This window comes from Phlebotomus papatasi, chromosome 1, assembly GCF_024763615.1.
Source record: "Phlebotomus papatasi isolate M1 chromosome 1, Ppap_2.1, whole genome shotgun sequence".
NCBI lineage: Eukaryota > Metazoa > Arthropoda > Insecta > Diptera > Psychodidae > Phlebotomus > Phlebotomus papatasi.
In genome coordinates this window covers 88,794,449-88,816,052 of record NC_077222.1, presented here as the reverse complement: position 1 = coordinate 88,816,052, position 21,604 = coordinate 88,794,449, and the positions used below count along the sequence as shown (strand labels likewise).

At 38.6% G+C, this 21,604-nt stretch overlaps 1 protein-coding gene across 1 annotated transcript; it reads left to right on the top strand.

Annotated features, from left to right (window-relative positions):
• Positions 1–25: 25 nt before the first annotated feature.
• Positions 26–20,393, top strand: LOC129809637 (tyrosine-protein phosphatase 69D). The gene is made up of 6 exons (XM_055859598.1): positions 26–349; positions 508–616; positions 5,497–9,223; positions 9,305–9,612; positions 19,378–19,513; positions 19,572–20,393. The coding sequence occupies exons 1-6, from the start codon at positions 235–237 to the stop codon at positions 19,650–19,652; spliced, it is 4,476 nt and encodes a 1,491-aa protein (XP_055715573.1). The 5' UTR covers positions 26–234; the 3' UTR covers positions 19,653–20,393.
• Positions 20,394–21,604: the final 1,211 nt, after the last annotated feature.

The window sequence follows — 21,604 nt, the reverse complement described above, 5'->3', positions numbered from 1 at the left end:
CAGCGAGGAAACTGGCGCGCTCTGCAATGTCAGCACGAAATGACAGCCGAAGTGTCGAAAAGTGACAGCTGGGTAGTGTAAAAATTTTTGTTGGTCGCGACTGAGACTGGCATTTTTATTAGAAAAATCCGGCAGAATTTGTCTCAAATTAGCATTAGTCCACTGATTATGTTACCATTTAGTAGTTACTAGGTGTGGGTTGTGTACTTAGTATGTGATTTTGCCGTGAGAGTGATGAAAAAGTGTATCGGCATAATCGACCAAGCCCACTTCAGTGGCGTTTGCCTTTTTCTCATTTTTCTCATTCTTCTGCCCTTTTCCTGCACATTTCCGGCTGCCCAAGAAATAGGTAAATGCATCTACAATTGAATTCAAGTAAAAAAGTTTGAATTTTTTGGAAAAAAGAGAAAAAATAGTGAATGGTAAAAGTAGGGTTAGTTATAGAGGGTGCTCCGGATGTCATTCTATTGTTGTGGCTTCTCTGAAGAAATATTTTGGATTTTTCAGCCGAATTTGCTGCAGTTGTGGATACTAACACCAGTTTCCTGTGTTCAACACGAACTGAGAGGATTCTGTGGACGAAAAATGGGAAGAATATCACAAAGAGTGACAAGAGGTAATATCCCAAAGACAAATGCATTGCAATTTGCCGGATTATGGAAACATTCAGAATTCTTTATTTTTACCAAGTACTAACACATTTTGTAAATTAAAATAAACATTGGGGTTATGGGTCCACCGGGATAATCTGAAAATCAAGTTTAACTTTGTTATTATTTCTGAAAGCAAATCTATTGCTAAAGAATTCAATTTCCCGACTCTAAAGAATCGAATCTCAAAAATCCCTAGAACAATTTGCTGTAAGATATAATTTTTGTACTCTCAAAAATGACTAAGATCAATAAATGAGACATTTAGAGAATTCACTGGAGGTGTCTCTATGGTCAAATACATACCCCCAAGGATCCTCTATGTCCTCCCAAAGAGAGCATCTAAATATCTGGTTTAGTTTGTTATATATGATTTTTTTAAACCTCAGTCCAAAGCATTTTTGGGGATTTTTTAGGAAAACCTCATTTCACCCTCAATGGGTAGTTTTACAGATTTCATGTATTAGCATAAAGTTGTAGGGCAACTCTTCATCTTTCCAAAGGATATCTCAAATTTAAATTCCGTTCACTAAAACCGGAGATATAATCAATAAAGTAAATCAAAACAGCTAAAAGGCAAAAGTAATAAATTCTCAGAATTGTGATGTGATTGAAAAAAATTAAAGTCATTTTCTAAATCAGCACACCCAATAGCATATTAATCAACTAATACTTCTTAAGAATTAAAAAAATAAATAAATTTTGCAGACCTGTGTAATTAATTAAAAATCAAATGCAGAAATCCAAATAAAAGTTAAAATGGCAAAGAACAGTATCGTCAGATGAAAGACGAAATTTGAGATCTTAAAACAACGACTATAAATTACTGACCCTGAAGAAGATCCCCACGAAGGGTCGGAAGCAATTCAATTTGATTCAATTCAATTTATACCCCCTAAGTTATGCTTGGTTGCGACTGTCGATCTCATCAGGTAAACGGCAGAAACCACTGAATCACTGATCGTATATGCCAAAATGTATACATGTTATAACGGTTATAACAGTTTTACAATTTAATTAAATCCATAAGGGAATATCCGAAATGTAATTACAACAAAGCTCTCAAAGGATGATAGCGTACATACAATAAAGAGTCTGGTATTCAGATGTAACTGTCCCTCCCGAGGTACCTTCTAGGCTCCGTTCGTGATAAACTCTTCTCGTGTTCGGATTCCAGAGATCAATTTCCTTTCCTTCTACATAAGAAAAGAACGCTTTGAATTGGTGTCCACCAAGATCTACGGCAAAGTCCTACGTTGAATCCTTCGACGACTCCCCCTAAGGGTCTGCAAACCTCCCACGGGGGCGGCGTAGCGTGACCGATGAGGCCCATAGAGTGAATTTCCTTCGGGGAATACCGTAATACGGGCTTCAGACCTAAGGCTTAGCTATATGGCTTAACTTCTCTAATTCCTTATCAGTCAAGATCAAGGTCAAGATTTGTTGGGAAAATATGACATAGGAGTGACCGTTATGGGCAAATAATAATAATAATTTATTGCCAATCTCCATTTTTTGCGTCTGCCGCCGACTTCAAAACCGACTTCCCCGGGTAAGACGGCAGAAAACCCCGGATCACTAGTCGTATAAGCCGCTGATGATATTACAATAAGTGATATAACAAAATAACTATAACAGTGTAAAACAAATTAAAGTTTACATAGCATTAACAAATTGTAAAAAAATACAGCAAACATTGACAGTCATCATGGCGAAAAAAATGGAGAGAAGATCAGCAGCTGGACTCCGTGAAGGAGTTCGTGTCGCTGCCGACGATCCAGTTAATGAATGATCCGGTTAATTCTGAAAAATCAATAAAATCGGTTGCTATTTTGAAATTTGAGACTTTCGGGAACCGGGCTAAACCTCAGGTCTGAAGCCTGCATAACCGTAGTCGTCCAATGAGGTTGATCAGACATCCTAGCTAACCATAACCTCAAATACAGATCTCGCTACCGTCTGATATTGGGTGGATAAGGCCTTTTTAGGCAGAATTACCCTCTTCTTCCGGGAGTCCCCCCCCCCTCGCATGGAGAAGAATTAATTACCTCCACTCTCCTTTCACACACTCCGTACTTGTTGGAGGACAAATCCAGACCGATCCGACTGGGAAATAGTGGGATTGATGAAAGGCGGAAGTGACATAGATATAGAAACCAAGTGGCCATTATTCGGAATTTCTCCATAAATTCCGAATTAGTAGAAAACTTCATTTCCTTCATTTAATATCAAAAGTAACCGTTAAAAACCAAAGAGAAAATTCACATCGTTTGACGGTTCACTGTGTGCGATCCATGCCTACATTCCCCTATCGAAAGTGATTTCGACTTCTGGGTCGTGAGAGGGGGAGATCAAGGGAGATCAGAAAAAGATCCAGGTTATCCACGACAAAGGAATTGGTGTATTCCGACGGTTCATTCAAGTATTATCAATTCTAGTAAGCGTCAGGGGATGGAGCAGCTAAGAAAAAATTGATTCTTCTCAAAGCTTTCGGCTCAGATTCCAAGCCTTTCTCAGTGGTCAAATCTGTTTTCATTCTGGCTTTGTCATAGGTCCCGTTGGTTCACAGTGCATAAGATCTGGGGCACTGCACTTGTCTTTTTAGCTATTTTCGCAATTTTCTTAGTAATTTTTGTTCTATATGTCTTTCTTGTGGTTTCTTTGTGAGACTTCCGCCACTTTCAACCAGAGACGCTATCAACAGGACTGATAGGGCTTTGACGAAGCTTTGACAAATATTTGAAATCTTTTTGATTTAAATAAATTGTAAGCCCCAGACTTGTTGACTGCCAAACCTGGCGGGCATTTGACTATCTGACATCCTTTTATGTCACCTGTTGATCCATGGAGATGGCCTACCTCTGCGTGTTATGATGGACCAACATTATGGCATGTCAAATTTCCTGCCTCTTGCATGCATCGCGACTAGGGTTGACATTAGGGCGTTTCAACTAGGAAAAAAAAATTTTGGCTCTATTCTGAGGGTGCTTTACATGATGAGACAAGAAAGTTTTTCTTCTACGACCATATGATCAGACGCTGTTTAGAGGTGGCTGAACGACCCTCTATGTAGTGTAAAATCCGGTAAAATCAGAAATTTGTTCTACAGAGAGGGTCGTTCAGCCACCTCTAAACAGTGTCTGTTCATATGGTCGTAGAAGAAAAACTTTCTTGCCTCATCATGTAGAGCACCCTCAGAATAGTGTCAAAAAAAATTTTTCCTAGTTGGAACGCCCTAGTTGACATCCCTGCACTTTGTCAACGATCGCTAATAGCGATAGTGTATTTGTTGGTGACCTTTGATAATTGCACCAAAGATGATATTGAAATTACCTGGGGAAGATAAAAGGGTGCCCGATCGATGTAAATATGTAAATATGTGATAAAGAAGTACTGAATGGCCTCCACAGTGGCGGGCACTGGCAGAAAGTCCCGTGGTGATTAGAGAAGCTCCTTCTTCCAAGATTCACTACAGATCTTTGATAAGAAAACACTTTCAATGATTTCTATCATCACTTTAACTTTTTTATTTCTTGACAATTTTATGATTGGAATTTTCACTTGACTGATTTGATCACTAGCGGATTTGTAGGAAAAAAAGGGATCGGGTTCTTGCGACAGCGTTTTTATAGTCTTTCTCCGGTAGAAATCGAGATGTCTTTTCTTTCGATGATTTCTGCGCTGTCTCCATTGAAGTGTCAAAACATAGAAATACTCGACTGACCCAATATCATCAACAGTATTAATTAAGAGAAAGACGAAAGAGAGAGAGTTAGTTAGTGACTGGACTCGAACGAGTAAGGATGTACGCGCGTGCAAACCAGAGGGAGGACCTGGTTGAAAGAGGGAAGGGGTGGTAGGGTAAGATCTCGTTCCTGACCCCCTTTCTAAGAGCTCACGGATCCTAATAATTCCTTTACAACGCGGATATATTATTCTGACGGGAAGTTAACACAATGTATATCGAGAACAGTGAATGTTAAGAAAATATAAGAAAAGACAACATATGTTTATGTTGAGAAAATGGGAAGAAGGAGAGGCTCTGGATGTCAAATACCTTAAAATGAGAAGAGAATACAATGAATATGTAAAAGTAAGAAAGGGAACTACAGAAGAAACTAAGAATATTGGACAAAGTGTTTCCTTTGTCCAAAGTTCAACTCTTGACCGATTCTCAAACAAGAAACTAAGAATATTTGAGAAGATTGGAAGCAGCAAAAAATATCGATATTGGCAATGTATGAACTAATGTTATTTTCTATGGGACAAAATTAACTGAAGACCTCAGCCTCAAAGATAAAGCACTCTGAAAGTTTTAAATCTTTTAAAAAGCAAACTGTTCTTAGAGACTGGAGACAATAAACTTTGTTCGACTAAAGAATTTGCATTTAAGTAGGATTCCAAGAACCCCGAGTTGCAGGCACTCCGAGGTTACCTGCGAAGTTTCTCAGCTACCATAAGCTTATCATATGTCATTTCATATTTTGATTTAAAGCAAGAGCAGCAAAAGAAAAACAAGATAATTGAAATCGATTTGTAAACATTAGAGATATATTCTGCTCAATTTCGGTACAGTAAGGGTCGGGGTACAGTATAGTACGGGATGGAGTGGGGACAGATGCGACCTATCAAGAAAACATTATCGAACTACTGTACAGAATTCTCTAAAGTCCAAAGTACAAAGACATTAGATCATAAAAGGGAGGAAGAATTTGAATAAAAGTACGGCATTGCACACATTTGAGTGAGATTAGTAATCTAATCTCACCCATTTTGCATATTTTCAAATCATTCAATATTCCAGCTTATTTATCTACTTCAAATACTAAGAAATAATCTTTCTTAGATACGTGGCTCAAGTGAAGGAGATCAACGATGATGACACCGTTGCTGATAAGTTTTCCCAGGAGTTAACGATCAATCGAGTAAACCTGAAAGATCAGGGCAACTACACTTGTATTGATACAGAAGATGGAATGCAAAAGCATTTTTTCCTACAACCAATAATCCCTCCAAAAATCGTTGCAAAGAGCAATACCCGTATCCGCACCAATATGAATAAGGATGTTACCCTGTTCTGCCTCGTTGAAGCCTTCCCGCCCGAAGAGTATAAGAGTTCCATCGAGTGGCGGAAGGAGGATGTGGAGGGGATGGATTTTGCTGCGGTGAAGGAAATCAACCTAAATCTCAGCAACAAAACACGAATCAAACAGATAAATGAAACAAGGATGAATGTGACGCTGAATCTCGAGAGTGTTTCGAAGAAACACAATGGTACCTACATCTGCAGAATTCTAATCCCCCGGACAGGAGCTGAAATCACCGGGGAGTCTTCAATATTTGTCCTGGATCGTCCAGAAGTTCGTGTGGACTTTGTTAAGGCAGTCGGAGCAAATAAAATCTTCATGAACTGGACGGTAAATGATGGAAATGATCCGGTGCAGCAGTTCTACATCCAGTACCGAAAAGAAGGAGATGAAACTTTTACCTACTACAAAGATAGGATCAACGGAAAAAACCAATCTTGCGTCCTGGAAAATTTTGATCCTTCAACAAATTATCAATTCAGGATTTCGGCGCAGAATAAAATAGCAATGGGACCAGTTTATATTCATCCCCTATGGGTTAAGACCCTGGAGAAAGATCCAGTTTTCATCCCATCAATTGAAGTCAAAGGCAACACTCATTCAACAATAACCATCGGATGGACGCCACCTCCGCCGGATCTCCTGGAATATATCCAGTACTACGATCTTGTAGTTGTCAATGCAGAAAACGCTTCGGAAGTCAAGGAAGCTATTCATCTACAAAACTCCCGGAACCTTCCTTACATGTTTGATGGATTGCGAACTGCAGCAGAATACAATTTCCGAGTAAGGGCTTGCAGTGAGTTAACGAAAGCTTGTGGAAACTGGTCAGAATCTGTAACTGGAACTACAATGGATGGGATCTCATCGGAACCCATCAATCTAAAAATTTCCTGTACTCATTACAATATCACTCGAAAGAACTCTGTTGAAGTGACCTGGGAGCCACCAGTGAAGAAAAACGGAAAGATTATCTCGTATCACGTTGTCCTGAGTGGCGTAGCAACTTTCCGGAGCGATCAGACTCTCAAGAACGAGACCTTCGGACCCAAAACCAAGAGCATCGATGAGAAATCCTTCAGAAAAGCAACGTACGAGGGTATTCCTCCCAACACTAACTATACAGTTCAAGTCCAGGCTGTGACCAGAAGTAAGAAGCCCGGAGATCCTGCAACACTCAGTTGCGTTATGCCACCTACAGTTCCAGATGTTATCGGAAAGTTCCTTTGGGGAAAGGTCAAGACGGAGACTAATGAGTGGGTGTTTAAGCTCAATCTTCCAAGGATATCCGAACGAAATGGACCAATTTGCTGTTATAGAATCTACATGGTACGCGTAGCCAAGGATGAGATTATCAGAAATCTCCCACTTCCAGAAGATCTCGATGTTATGACTTACCATGAAGTTCATGCGAACAACAATACCAAAGGAGGAGCTTACATTGCTGAAGTGATGACTGACAGAAACTTCCACTCAGAGATCTTCTTAGGAGACGGAAAGCGGATGAACGGGAATGTAACGGAAGAGGAAGAGACTGAAGCCTGCAGAAAGTGCTTAGAGGGAGCAATCTGGAGGTCACCTGCAAAGAAACGCACAACTACAACTACGACTACAACAACAACTTCCACTCCGAAACCAATTCTTCCAGAGGACATACCTACATTTCAACCCGTAGCAGAAAGTGCAACCGAAGAGGTTCAAACAACTGTTCAGGTTGCAAATCGTCGGAGACGCAGAAGGCAACACTTCGATGAGTTACTGAATGCCATGCTAGAGGATAAGACTACAACGGAAGGACCACAAACAAATGAAGCCACTTTGTTTAGTGTCTTCGATGGACAGTTGGATCTTAAGAGTGAATATACTGGTTTTGTAGAAGTGATCGTTAAGAATCGTCAAGGGGATAAGGATCAAGTCCTATCATCCTACAGTGAATACTTCCAAATGATGCAAGCAGGAGCTCCTCCAAATATCGATGACAATAACGACAACATGACGTATATCTTAGCGCTTGTTGTACAGATCCTACTTGCCCTGATTGTCATAGTGCTGTTCCTGCTTATGACTCTATGCATCGTTCACAGATATTACACAAAGAACGTTGCCAGAGGAGACGAAGCTATAAGTCTCAGGGAATCCTTGAGAGCTCTCTGCGGTGGAAGGACTCAAAGCAACCATCACAGACACTTGATTGGCACTCCATCATCAAAACCACCGGATATACCTCCAATACCCAAATCCGATATGACCCAGGCTTACGTGAGTCGTCACAAGGACTCAGACTATGGATTTCAGCATGAGTTTGAAATGCTTCCGGACAGATTCAGTGATCGTACGACAAAGAATTCTGATGCCAAAGAAAATTCCGGGAAGAACAGGTATCCGGATATTAAGGCTTATGATCAGACAAGGGTCAAACTGTCCACTGTAAACTCAATTATCGGATCAGATTACATTAATGCAAATTTTGTGCTGGGCTACAAAGAAAGAAAGAAGTTTATCTGTGCTCAAGGTCCAATGGATGGGACCGTGAATGACTTCTGGCGAATGATTTGGGAACAGCATTTGGAAATCATAGTGATGCTGACAAATCTTGAGGAGTACAACAAGACCAAATGTGCAAAGTATTGGCCAGAAAAAGTTAATGATTCCACTCAATTTGGGGACATTTCGGTGACTTTTGTGACCGAAGAACGCTTCTCAGACTACTTGGTGAGAGAACTAAAAGTCGTGAAGAGGAGTAATGGATATGGAGATGAAGAGGAAGATCGTAGGTACATTACGCAGTACCATTACCTTATGTGGAAGGATTTCATGGCACCAGAACATCCGCAGGGTATTATAAAGTTCATCAAGCAAATCAATGCTGTGTACTCGCTTCAACGGGGTCCCATTTTGGTCCACTGCAGTGCAGGGGTTGGCCGTACGGGTACTCTAGTTGCGCTGGATTCGCTTACGCAGCAACTGGATGAGGAAGGTCATGTAGCCATCTTCAATACAGTATGCGACATGCGTCATCAACGCAACTTCCTAGTGCAATCCCTGAAGCAGTACATCTTCCTCTATCGTGCTCTCATGGAGATTGCCCAGTTCGGTAGTACAGAACTCCCATGCAAGGGTTTGGGTGCAGCCGTGGAGACGCTCAAGAGTCGCCAGGATAGCAAGGAACAGTGTCAATTAGAGCTGGAATTTAGTAAGATTAAGGCAGCAGTGGATGACACAAAAAAGACCTGCGTAGTGGCGAGTGGAGATGAAAACCGATGCAAGAATCGCAGTGATAGTGTTTTGCCTTTCGATAGAAATCGTGTCATACTGACACCAATCCCTGGAAGGGATCACTCCACCTACATCAATGCCAGCTTCATCGAGGGCTACGACAATGCTGAGTCCTTCATCATTGCCCAGGATCCACTTGAGGGCACCATTGGAGACTTCTGGCGGATGGTGTCTGAACAAAGTATTAATACGCTGGTCATGCTCTCTGAGGTGAGTCCTTGCCGTTATAATAATTATAACGGCCCAGCTATAATAATTATACCCAACTAATACTGAATTTCTTCAATGAAGATTGGCGATGGTCCAAAGAAGAGTCCACGGTACTGGGCAGATGACGAAATCCAGTATGATCATATTTCGGTCAAGTACATCCAGAGTGAAAGCTGTCCGTACTACACAAGGCGGGAGTTCAACGTGACCAATGTAAAGATCGACGACACGATTCAAGTGACACAGTTCCAATACAACGGATGGCCAACTGTGGATGGTGAGGTGCCTGAGGTCTGTCGGGGCATCATTGAACTGGTAGACCAGGCTCTCAAACACCACAACAGCCAGAAAGCGTACAGCCAGTCGAGTCCAATAGCTGTTCACTGCAGGTAAGTCGAAATATTTCTATATTACAGAAAACAGATGTTTCGTCATGTTTAGGGACTGTATTTGAGAGGAAATTAGTAGGGTTAGAAATTGAAACATGAGTGGCAGAACGGCACCGATCAAGTTTTATAATCGTATGATCGGCGCCATCAAAGTGAATCCGGACTCCGGACCGAATCGAGTGAGCAATCTGTTTATTCCTTGTATGTTTTCCGCCAGGTGGCACTGGCGGTTAAAAAGAGTAATTTGGACGTCCAAATAGAAGGAAACAAATAAGTGCCAAAAGATTGATTGGGCTTAGCACTTTGCTCCTTTTTGCTTCGATCCCAAGACGACCCAAGGGAAGATCCTAAATTTGTTTCAGGGACCTTAGACCAGGTCGTCGAGGTCGCTTTGACCAAATCATACTACTAAGCGTCAACAAGTTGATTAACTACCAAGAAACCATTAAAAGAAAGATGGAGGAACTCTCTAGAAATTTATATGATGTGTCAATTGATCACTTTTCAAAGGCTTCCAATATGGCAGTAATTGCTATCCTCAAATTATTAATTGATTTCCTAGTTTTCTCAATCTTTTAATTGTGGAAATTGCAGGGAAAAACCTTCTTCAGTTAAGAAGCGTACTGTAATTCGAGAAACGAAGTGCCAGCAGCAGTTTTATGAAAATGAGTGTATAAGTTTTTAAAGTGATGTGATAGTGATAGTGGCTTTGTGTTACGGTACCTTTTCATGGAAAGATCATTGATTATGTGTAAGAAAATATAGATAATGTAATAAAATTAAAAATGTACATGATAGTGATACACCAAAATATTGTGAAGTTCAATGATTGATGTCTGTGTCGTCCTCAGGTGTTCGCATCATATAAGCCTCTATTTCTCTGATTTCCTTTAACATACTCCAAATTTTAAAAACTTGGGTGGCGTAGTCCGCAAGTTGAACAATCTTGTGCCTCTTTGACAACTTCCGATGTCGCTTTGCTTCCCGTTGCCAGGACGTAATATCGCATCGGTTAATAAGTTACTTACTTACTTATGTAGCAATATATGCTACTGACCAACACCGGAACATGCTGGAGTGCCCTTCATCGCCAGCCTCCCGGAGTGAAGCCCCCATTGCTCATTCCCGGGGAGCTACGAATCAGAGTTCCTCTCAGCTTCACGGTTGAAGGCCGACTGAGGAACCGAGTCGTATGCACCTTCGGGAGTCCATCGAGAGCTCTCCACTCCATCTATCGGCGATATATTACTCTCTGAAGTTAGCCGCTATAGCACCCCTCAGAGTCACCATCCCAACTGAACAGTGATTGGTACCGTTGGCTTAGAAGAGTCTTCGTCAGGACGGGCTTTCTCCCTCCAACTCCTCTAGGCTCAACAGTTCTACTACACTTATGTGGCTACAACGTCGCTTTAAGGGATCTAGCCTCTCACACTAGCATCCTCCAGTCCTGGCAACTCTCCGCCAGCACCCCTCTCCAGCACGTCAGCACCCCCAGCTGTTTAAGGACATTGTCCACTCTTCTTTCCATTGTTTTCTGTGACGCCCCTTCATCCACGTCCTTTCAAGCTCATTGTTTAGTAGTTTTGTAGGCCTTCATTGAATGTATCCCAGCCAGACAATTTTGGCGTTCTCTTATGGTGGACGTAATGTCTAACCCCTCTTAAAAGAGTTTCAGCTCGTGGTTCGTCCGGATACGGTACTCTCGACTAAGTGATTCCCTCACTGGGAAAAAGATCAATCTCAGACTTCGCCTCTTGAAGATTGATAGCGATTGCTCTTCAGGTTGAACTAATAATAGGAACTGGCGTGATTTTCTTGATAGGGAGTGTATCCGGTGTTCGCCAGTGGGAAAAGTGGTCACTCTTAAGAGGAAAACACTTTTTTGGTCTTGCCCAGAGCTTTCGGTCCCAATATTTCACACTTTCAGCCACTGAAGAAGGTCCATATTGGGACCGAAAGCTCTGGGCAAGACCAAAAAAGTGTTTTCCTCTTAGGGTGACCACTTTTCCCACTGGCGAACACTGGATACGCTCCCTAAACCATAAATGACAATGGGCCTCACCCTTGATGACCGGGAGACGTTTCGAGAACGGAATATTGATAATAGAGCAAGGGATCACTTGTTGAAATCTGAAATCTGCGTATTTACCTCCATCTTCACATCCTTGTTAGAACTTATCGTGAATCCGAGATAATTTGAAGCTTTTGACGACCCCAAAGTTACACGAATCGACCGTGAGGTTTTGGTGGCATCTTGACGCTGCGGGATCGGTAGTCTTGTACTTTGTTTTTCCCTCGTTTACTTTGAATCTTATCTTCTCCGCGGCAGTGGCTAAGTTAAGGGACGTCTTCTTCACCGCTACCGCATTCCGATCCATAATATTGATATCATCCGCATATGCAAACAACTGCGACGACTTATATAGGGTGCATGATCGTTGATTGTATCCAGAGATCCGAACGACATGCTCTAGCTAAATACGTGGAACACTCCAGTTCTAGTTCCTGCTACTTTCACCTGACACTGCGTCTGGAAGATCGTCATTCTAACCAACCTCGTAACTTTTGCAGAAATGCCGTACTCCCCTAAAGCTACCTACAGCTCGTCTCTGTTGGTGGTTGACTTTAAATTGATCTCGACGGGTTATTCAAGTTTTCACTCTTCTTGGCAACTTTCTTCCTCTTTTTATTCTTTGTGTAGTAATTACATGAGGAAGATGATGTGACGAATGATGAAAGATCACACCAAACAAGGCAATTTCTGTGGAACGAAACGTCATCTCCAATTCCTAGTTTGCAAACGCGTTTACTTTAACAAACTCTTGTTGATTTTCGCAAATTATTTAATCTCACAAATTAAATCTAATTTCTAAATATATATTCATTCCAACTACATTTCTTGGGTTATTTCTTGATAAAACTTAGGCAAGAGTGTAAAGTAGTGCACAGAATGAGACTCCAGCCTTAACAACATCGATAAACATGACCAAGTTAATGTCGTACATTCCAGCTGCCTTTATGCCAAACGGTTTCTGTGAGATATGCATAATCATCAGAAACATCTTTTGTTCTTCTAAGCTACACTCGTACCACTTTGTAAGGTACAGTTCGGTAGAAAATCTTTCGGTTTTTGAATATATGAACTCTCCAAAGATACACAGAGTTCCAAATTCCCCGAAGACGACCAGAAGAAGTGGGATAAAGGCAACAGATTTTTCATTGTACATTAGGAAAAATACTGATAACACAAAGACTACGCTCGTTGCAATTTGAATTGTGAATGTAAAGAAGAAAACTTGGCCAAAGAGTTTGAATTTGTTGAGAATGTCACAGTGGATCTTGTGAATATGGATTAGGAACTCCGTTTTCTTACTGGAGTCCACTTTATCAAGATCTTGGATAATATCGCTAAAAATGTTCAAAACGGCGAAAAAGTAGAATCCAATTGTGAGGAGTGCAGTATCCGGGAGTAGTACCATAAGAGTTGATATTTGTATAAGAGATACTTGGTGAATATGTTGATAGAAAAGCGTTCCATTTAGCTTTGGGAATACTCCAGGCATTGCCAGCAGCATAGAATCAATGTAAACGAAGTATAAGATTATTCCAGCGCCAGCAGTAAAATTGACTGGAAATAGAATTCTAATTGCCGGAGTTATATAAACTGTTATACTGTTATAAGTTTAAACTGGAAAAAATACCTCAAAACTATTTTGATGATCCTGATTATCCGTTTCAAGTGTCTCCTTGCAGAATTCGTCACCAAATCAATTTGATGAACTTCGTGTATTTTTTGGATAAATTGTAAAAGAGTTTCTAACTCATTTGAGTGAATGAGAACTGAAAGACTCTTTGTCAGAAGTTGAAAGTATGCCATAAAAATCATGGCACTGCATATTAATTTCATAAGGTCTCGTTTAAAGTAAATCGTCGTAAATGCAACTGATGTTAGGCAGTAAAGTGCAAAAACTGGAATAGCAATCTTCCGATATCCTCGTAAATATTTTCCAGGTATGAATGATAAATTTAGTATTTTCAGGAGAATCCTAACAAATTTCTCAAGCTTGAGATACTCAGGATGGCACTCGATACACTCAACCATCTTGAACTCTTTACAAAAAATAACAGGCATACTCTATAAGGAAATAGATCATTTTATATTTTCTTTTTAATTACAACTATTAAAATCTATTTTTCGAGTGTATTTAAAAACGATTTGCCGCTAAATTTGAATATATCTTATGAATAAAATTCATGTAACCCTTTCTAAGTATTTTACATAGATTAGTTTTAATTACATAGCTTTATTCATATTGTAAAGGAGAATTAGAAGAACCAATCAGTAAACCCAATTTATCTTTATAATAAATTCACAAGCGTGGGAAGGATAGCATCTGAAAACTTATATATTGCGAACAATTATTTATAAGGATAAATTAGAATAACAACGAGGTAAGATAGTTTCATTGGCGTCACAGTCTTTAAAAGACAAGCGTTTCGTCAACTGCAACCAAGGATGTTTAGTTGAGTTCCAGTTCAGTTTTCATCAAAAATTGCATTTGTACACAATTCTTTTTTCTTAATTTGCTTTTTTAACTTTCAAAAATCCAGGAGATTTAATTTGCAAGATAAAAGGTTTGGTAAAATCAGCTTTGCCAAAGGAAATTAAAATTATTCAGTGTACAAAAAGTTGTTTTAACAATAGTAATCAAGAGAGAATTCAAGTCACTGACTGAGAGAAAATAGTAGGTGAGACTGTTAAGTATCTCACCTAATACGCAATGTTAATCAATATATATACAGTAGACTCTCTCTCAATCGGGAATATGGGGCAAAATGTCATCCGGTTTAGCGATAGAATTGAGCGTCAAAGCCTTTGTAAATTCCACAAAAAGTGCTCAATTATAAAGAATCACGATAAAATAGGAAGAACTACAGCGAATTTGAGCGAATTAGCTCCATAATTAAGCGTGAAAATTGTCAACAAAATTTGACGCCCGATTGAGAAAGAGCCGATTGAGTGAGAGTCTACTGTATTACAGTGATTGTGGTTGAGTGATAAAAACAAGATTTGCAGTTCAAACATCGTTAATCTCAAAAAAGAAAATTAATAACTTAAAAATGAGTCAAACACGGGGCACTTTCATCATACAGAAAGGCCTACATCACTATGCCATTGCGTTTCTCGACGATTTTCAAAAGCGAATTGAAGGCAAACTTGTATTTTACGAAATTTAAGCTCAATCCATGATAAAGGCGGAGCTATTGAGAAAATAAAGGAAGGTTTATCTCAATGGAAAAATTAAAGTTGGGGTTCAAAATGCCACTTTTCTGGCGACAAATCCACTAATATTTAGGTGTTTAATGTTAATTTATATTGGTCGGTAGAAGGGGGTAGATCGTTAAGAAGAACGTTGAAGGTTCTGCAGACATCTCTGATCACCATGCCGCTCACCCTCGTGATTGTTTTAAGGGTTTCTACCCTTACAGATTCCCTGAACGGGCTTATCAATTGTAACCTCTCAACACAAAGAAACAGCTTTACGAGTAATCCCTGTACCCGTTTGATTGTGTCTCATGGGTCTCATGTAAGCAGATTACAATCGCAATCTTATTCCTGTGATCGCCCTAATACTCACGATCATAGGTGAGGATACGAATGAAAACAGCTTGAAAGCAATAATTTTTCCGAACGACTAAGCTCGGCTTTCCTCTCCATGCTCCTACCATGTTCCTTCATTACTGCAGAAGCCTGACCGATGCGTGCTAAAAGCTGAACGTCCATCCTGCCATAATTTGTGAATAACACCCAAAGATATTTGAACTTCTTCACATGTTTCAATGATATGCTACTAAAAGATGTAAGAGTATATTGCACTGGTTGTTGAGAAATCTCCATTACCTACGATTTACTCACGTTCATATACATATTTACAACAGCAAGCACAAACCTTAACAGATTGGTTAATTGGTTGTGTGATTGCTGAAACATTTCTTCAGAAGATCCCAGAGAAACCAAATTGTCTGCAAGAAGGGCTCACCCCACCCAGGATCTATCCCTTCTTCCCGGCGCAAAGTTTGAATATTGATCCCGACTATGTCCCATTACTTTTCCATATTACATACAAACATAAACAGCAACGGTAGTAGAATACATTCCTGACGTAGCCTAAAATTTTACATAAGATTTTGCCAGGGGTCAGTTCTCCATTTCGGATTACCGATGCATCCAGGCTACAATTGGGCTACTTATGCTTCCCCACTCCTATTCTATCTCATCCCCCGATACGGGTAGCCGCTCCATATCACAGCTCTGTAGACAATCAGTGCCGCTACTATATTACAGCAGCCCTTCTCAGTGTGTGTTTGGGATCAGTGACAGTGAATATTTGTATCGATTGAAGTACCACTTTCAAGTCGAAACTCGTTCTCGTTTGAACCCGAGCTGAGCCTAACACCTACCAATTTCTCATTAAGTTCGTACTAGTACATCCCACAGTATTATTCTCTCGACTATAGTATGCCTTTTTCAGATCCACAATTCTCAATTTTTAAAAACCATATAGAAACGAGTTTCTCCATGGTACTCGTCCCAGGCCTGACGTTCGATTTACGAGCGTAACCAGTAGGGTGTTTCAACAAGGAACAAATTTTTTTGGCACTATTCTCAGGGTGCTGTATTTGATGAGACAAGAAAGTTTTTCTTCGACGACTATATGAGGAGCTCAGAGCAAAAAAAAACGCTATTTTAATAGGGAAATGCATACGACTTAGAGATTTTTTGCTCTGAGCTCCTCGTATGATCAGACGCCGTTTAGAAGTGGCTGAACGACCCTCTGTAGTGTAAAATCAGAAAAATGTTCTACAGAAAGGGTCATTCAGTCACCTCTAAACAGTGTTTGATCATATCTCATATGGTGGTCTAAGAAAAATGTTTTTGTCTCATCAAATACAACACCCTGAGAATAGTGCAAAAAAAAATTTCCCTTCTTGAAACACCCTAGTAACCAGATAAGTTTTAGACTGCTTACTGGTTAATATATTTTATAAAGACAAGATAATTTTCTGTCTAGCCATTTGCTGACTGGGTCTTTCATTCTGTGTCCGCAACTAAATATGGAGTAATCTTTCTTGTCTTCCTTGTCGAATACGAGATAATAACCCTAACTTGCCAGATCTTTAGTGCTCATCCATCCTGGAAAATTATCTTAATGGCATTCATAAGCCATTAGATCCCCGCTATATCCATGCCTTTCTGTGTTTGAGATCGGATTTTTATCAAATCCTACTGACTTATGATTCTCTAACAACGTATCGATAACATACAGGACTTCTGTAGCGACTGAATACGATTATGTATATCAAGTAATCAAGATTCAGCAACTCTGAGAAATATTCTTTTCAGATCGGTATTCTTCTCTGTGGTCAGAAGATTACTATACTTCTTATTAGTATACTTATCTAATACTAAACTTTGATTAATTTCTTTAATTAATTGATTACGGGAACATGCACAAAACTAGCAGGGGGATTACTTTTTCGCCCTACAACCTAGCGATCCAACCGAGACTTTAGCCACTCAAATATGATTTTGGCTCGCTTCGAAACCTGGACAATTCAAAATGAACTTACCTTAAACTCCTTAATTCCTAAAAGAAAAATCCCAAGCCCTCATAATGTTCAAAAAATCGCTACGTGGACCAATCGCACCTCTCACAGTTTGTGGTTTGCGGTCCCCATGATCACATCTCTGAGCATCACAATATTCTCCGGCTTGAGGGAGGTATCATCAAGGATATCATTCCTTTTCCGTTTGATCATTTCTAGGCCACAATACTTAGCTTCATTCCTTCTGTTTGTATCCGGGGTTCTTGGTTTTTAGAGCTAACTCAAATCAGCTCTCTAGTACACTTTTGCTAAAAGGACAGTAATTTATAACATTTAACTCACTTCCTCTAAGTGCCAGGCTACTGAAGATATAGCGTCAGACCTAGTTTAACTAAGCATTTCCATTTACTACATTTGCTTTTGCTTTTCCTACTTAGTATTTTTAGTTTTTTCTTTCTCTTTTTTCATAATATTCTTTTTAGAAACACTGTAAGACAGCTGAACTTTTTTTTAAGGGCAATAATAATATTACCCTTGTTGAGAACCTTTCACAAGAAGTGACTATAGAGTGCGATATCCTATTAACTTTAACAGTAGTGACGTGAGATCAAGGGGTGACTCATATTGAGAAACCCTCATCAATTGGCCGAGAAACGCTTCGCGAAACCCGAGAAACCAGAAACCCTTGTCAAAAAAAATGGGAATGAGTTACTCCTTGCGTGAGATGTATCTTCAGGATCAGAGGAATAATCTCCTTCCGGATGCGTCAAGGGTGGTTATTCTAGGGACAGGAAAACACAAAATTCTTTGCCAAAGATTTCGATGCTAAAACGCGCCATCCTCATGGTGAAAATCATAATATATGTTTCTTGAAGTTCTTGTCTCAATTTCTCTACTCCTAATAAATATCCATCGCGACTTCCGGGAAAATTGAGATTTTTTTGGTGAAACATTTCTCTGGACATCGGATATTAGCCTCAATTAAGGTATCCTGATATCCTGATATCTTGATAGATGATCTAATTCTCAAGATATCGTCGTCGGTTGGATCAGCAACTTTGTTAACTGCGTTTGCTTTGTGTGTCCATTTATTACAAAAGCGGCACAGCGATGCGTTCCTTAGAATAAATGCAGACACAAAACAAATGCAATTAGCATAGTTGCTAGTTCAACCGACGATAATCTATTAACATTTTGTTTTATATTTTTCCAACCCTAAGTGAGTGAAATGTAAAGATCATCCTAAGGAATGAATACTACATTTCCTAATGAATAAGTAATACTGCGCTCATCTTACTGAACTGAAGTTTCGAAGATACATAAGATATTCTTATTGAACTTTAATGTCTGTAATATCTCGCTAGAGAGCAGTTCACAAGGGGGAAACAACTCGCGAGTCTAGAACATCTACCAACGTGAATATTGGCATTTTTTCGTGAATATTACGAATATTTCATAAATATCGTGAATATCACGAATATTTCCTCAATATTGCGAATGTCGCGAATAATTCCTGAATATTGCGAATATCGCAAATATTCCTGAATATTGCGAATCTAGCGAATATTTCCTGAATATTGCGAATATTTAGGGAAATATTCGAATATTTTCTTTTTCTCATTATAAAATTGTGAATATTTTGTGAATATTGATTTTAGGATACGGGGGGGGAAACAACTCGCGAGTCTAGAACATCTACCAACGTGAATATCGTGAATATTTGCATTTTTTCGTGAATATTGCGAATATTTCATAAATATCGTGAATATCACGATTTTTTTCTCAATATTGCGAATATCGCAAATATTCCTGAATATTGTGAATATCGCAAATATTCCTGAATATTGCGAATCTAGCGAATATTTCCTGAATATTGCGAATATTTAGGGAAATATTCGAATATTTTCTTTTTCTCATTATAAAATTGTGAATATTTTGTGAATATTGATTCTAGGACATGAAATTTTGGCCAGTTGTTTGCCCCTTGGCAGTTCACCCTAGAAAGGAGATGTATCGAACATCAATTAAATGTCATAACGGCCTAACCGTAAATCCGCATTTCTAATCGGTTTCAAACTCTTGAAGCTATAAAAAAAATGTTTTTATAATTTCTTATTTGCTTTTTGGAATCGTCCTAACTTACATCTATCTTTTCAGCTTCGGATCCGACCGTAGTTCAATCTTTGTGGCCATGTGCTTCCTTGTGGAGCAATTGCGTGCAGAGAAGAGGGTTGATATTTGCACGACCGTGAGGAAATTGCGTTCTCAACGCAATGCTATGATCGACACCTATGTAAGTCATTTTTTTAAGTAACTTTTTCAATTATAGCTAACTTATTCGTTGTCTCTAGGCACAATATGAATTTCTGCATAGAGCCATCGTCAACTACGCTGATCTCCATCGATTATCTCTAGAATCTCCCTCCGACTGATTGAGATATGTCTAGATCATTGTTTTTTACATCCTTCAAAAATACTTCATTTCTTTTCGGGCAAGTTTTTTTATTAATTCTTTTTATTGTGTCCTTCGCAAGAGGGTGATATTTTTCAAAAAAAAAAGGATAAAACGTTATTATTTTTATGTAGATGAGAGAAAGTGAGACCAAAAAAACAATCCTCAAAATATATTTAAACTTTATGAAACTTTTTTTGATATGAAAAAAAAAATACTATCAGCGAGAGAAAATGCAATTGATTTTATTTGAGTGAGATTTTAGGAATCACGAAGGAAGGAAATAGAATATTTGGCCATATATTTTATACAAGAAACAATTATTAAAAAAAAAAGTGAAACAAGATTATTAGATTTAGGTAATAAAGTTTTTGCTTTAGATCCCCATCTTGTAGTGGAATTTGCAATCGCATTAATTTTTAAGGTGAACTCTAGAACCCAATTTTTTGTACATAATTTATTTGTAATGTTTTTTTTTATAATTCTCTGTTTTAAATTCTTTGTCTTTTTTACAAAAGAAAAAGAACTGTGCCCAAAAAAATTTTTCGGGATGTGTGATTTCTTAGAGAGAGGCTTTTTCTTAACCCATCACACATAAATTTTATTCTCTATCGATATTTCATTTAGAAAACGAAAAAATTATGTTTCTTTTTTTAATAACTACTCAGAAAAAAAAGGAGATATTTTGTAAAGAAAAAAATATATCTTCGAGACTCTCTTATTTGTTTAGTGTCGCAAATTCTGTGAAATTTTCATCTAGTCGCTGAATAACATGATCTTTTACACTGAAGAAGCCAAAATTTTGTCACTAAAATCAACGATGAAATTGGGAAAATTGTGTTCAATGAGAGGAAAAAATTAAAATTAGTTCTTTTTCATGTTTTTTTTAATGAAATTAAATAATAAAGAATCTCAGGAAAATTATGAGATTGTTAAATGATCATCAGCTAAATGAAAAAAAAATCAGTTGTAGCTTCTAGCCCTTCTAGCCAATTGGAAGCAAGAATCATCTTTTCTCGTTTCCTATTGGCTGTGGTTTAAAATTTCTATCCAATGTGGATGAAAGGTTTAAGATTTTCTTTTAAATACAATTTTTAAGAAAAGAAATAAAATTAAAAAAAAGAAATTAAAGAAAACACTGCGTTTTTTCTACCACACTTTTTACACAAATTTAAAAAGAAACTAGAGAAAGAAATTTGTAGAAAATAGTTGTGAATTTTCTATCAAACAAAAACAAATTAAACAATTTTTAAGAAAAAAAAACACCCTTTTGAAAACAAAAACTAAAATCAGAGACTGTGTCATAAATTCATCATGGGCATTTTCACTGTTTAACACACCAAGCCAAATAAAAAATTGGAAATCCTTTATCTTAAATTACCTCTTCTTATTTTTTTGCATAGTTGTAAGGCGTTTGATCTTCAAATCCCCGCCCAAAAATGTGTTAAGTCACGCCCACTTTTTGAGCTATACTCTAGAGCAGAGGCGGCCAAGAACCGTTGAAACCGAATAAACGTCAAATCAAACATGTACGTCAATGGTCAAAACGCTACTATAACAAACTTATTTTGACGTAAATTCGGTTTCAACGGTTTTTGCACACCTCTGCCCTAGAGATACACTTACGACTTAAGCCGAGAGACGGCTTAACAATCAAACTAATGTACAACAAATGTACAATCAAACTAATGAACAAATTACATTTCGATCAGTTTCTGCCTAATCTGTCTCTCGGCTTAAGCCGAGAAACAGCTTAGTGGGAAACTGATGGGAATTTAGTCAAATAATTATTTTGATTATAATTACATTAAGCTATATCTCGGCTTAAATCGTAAGCGTGTCTAGGGCAATAAGACAAAAACGGACAATTAAAAAAAACTTTGTTCACATATTTGCCTCCGCACACTCAGAAGTCCCCAGCACTAACATAGG

Excerpts from the sequence above, each read along its gene's own strand:
- LOC129809637 (XM_055859598.1), top strand. The coding sequence starts at position 235 with ATGAAAAAGTGTATCGGCATAATCGACCAAGCCCACTTCAGTGGCGTT. Across the intron at positions 9,224-9,304 it reads CGCTGGTCATGCTCTCTGAG|ATTGGCGATGGTCCAAAGAA; the intron begins GTGAGTCCTTGC and ends TCTTCAATGAAG. Across the intron at positions 9,613-19,377 it reads CCAATAGCTGTTCACTGCAG|CTTCGGATCCGACCGTAGTT; the intron begins GTAAGTCGAAAT and ends CTATCTTTTCAG.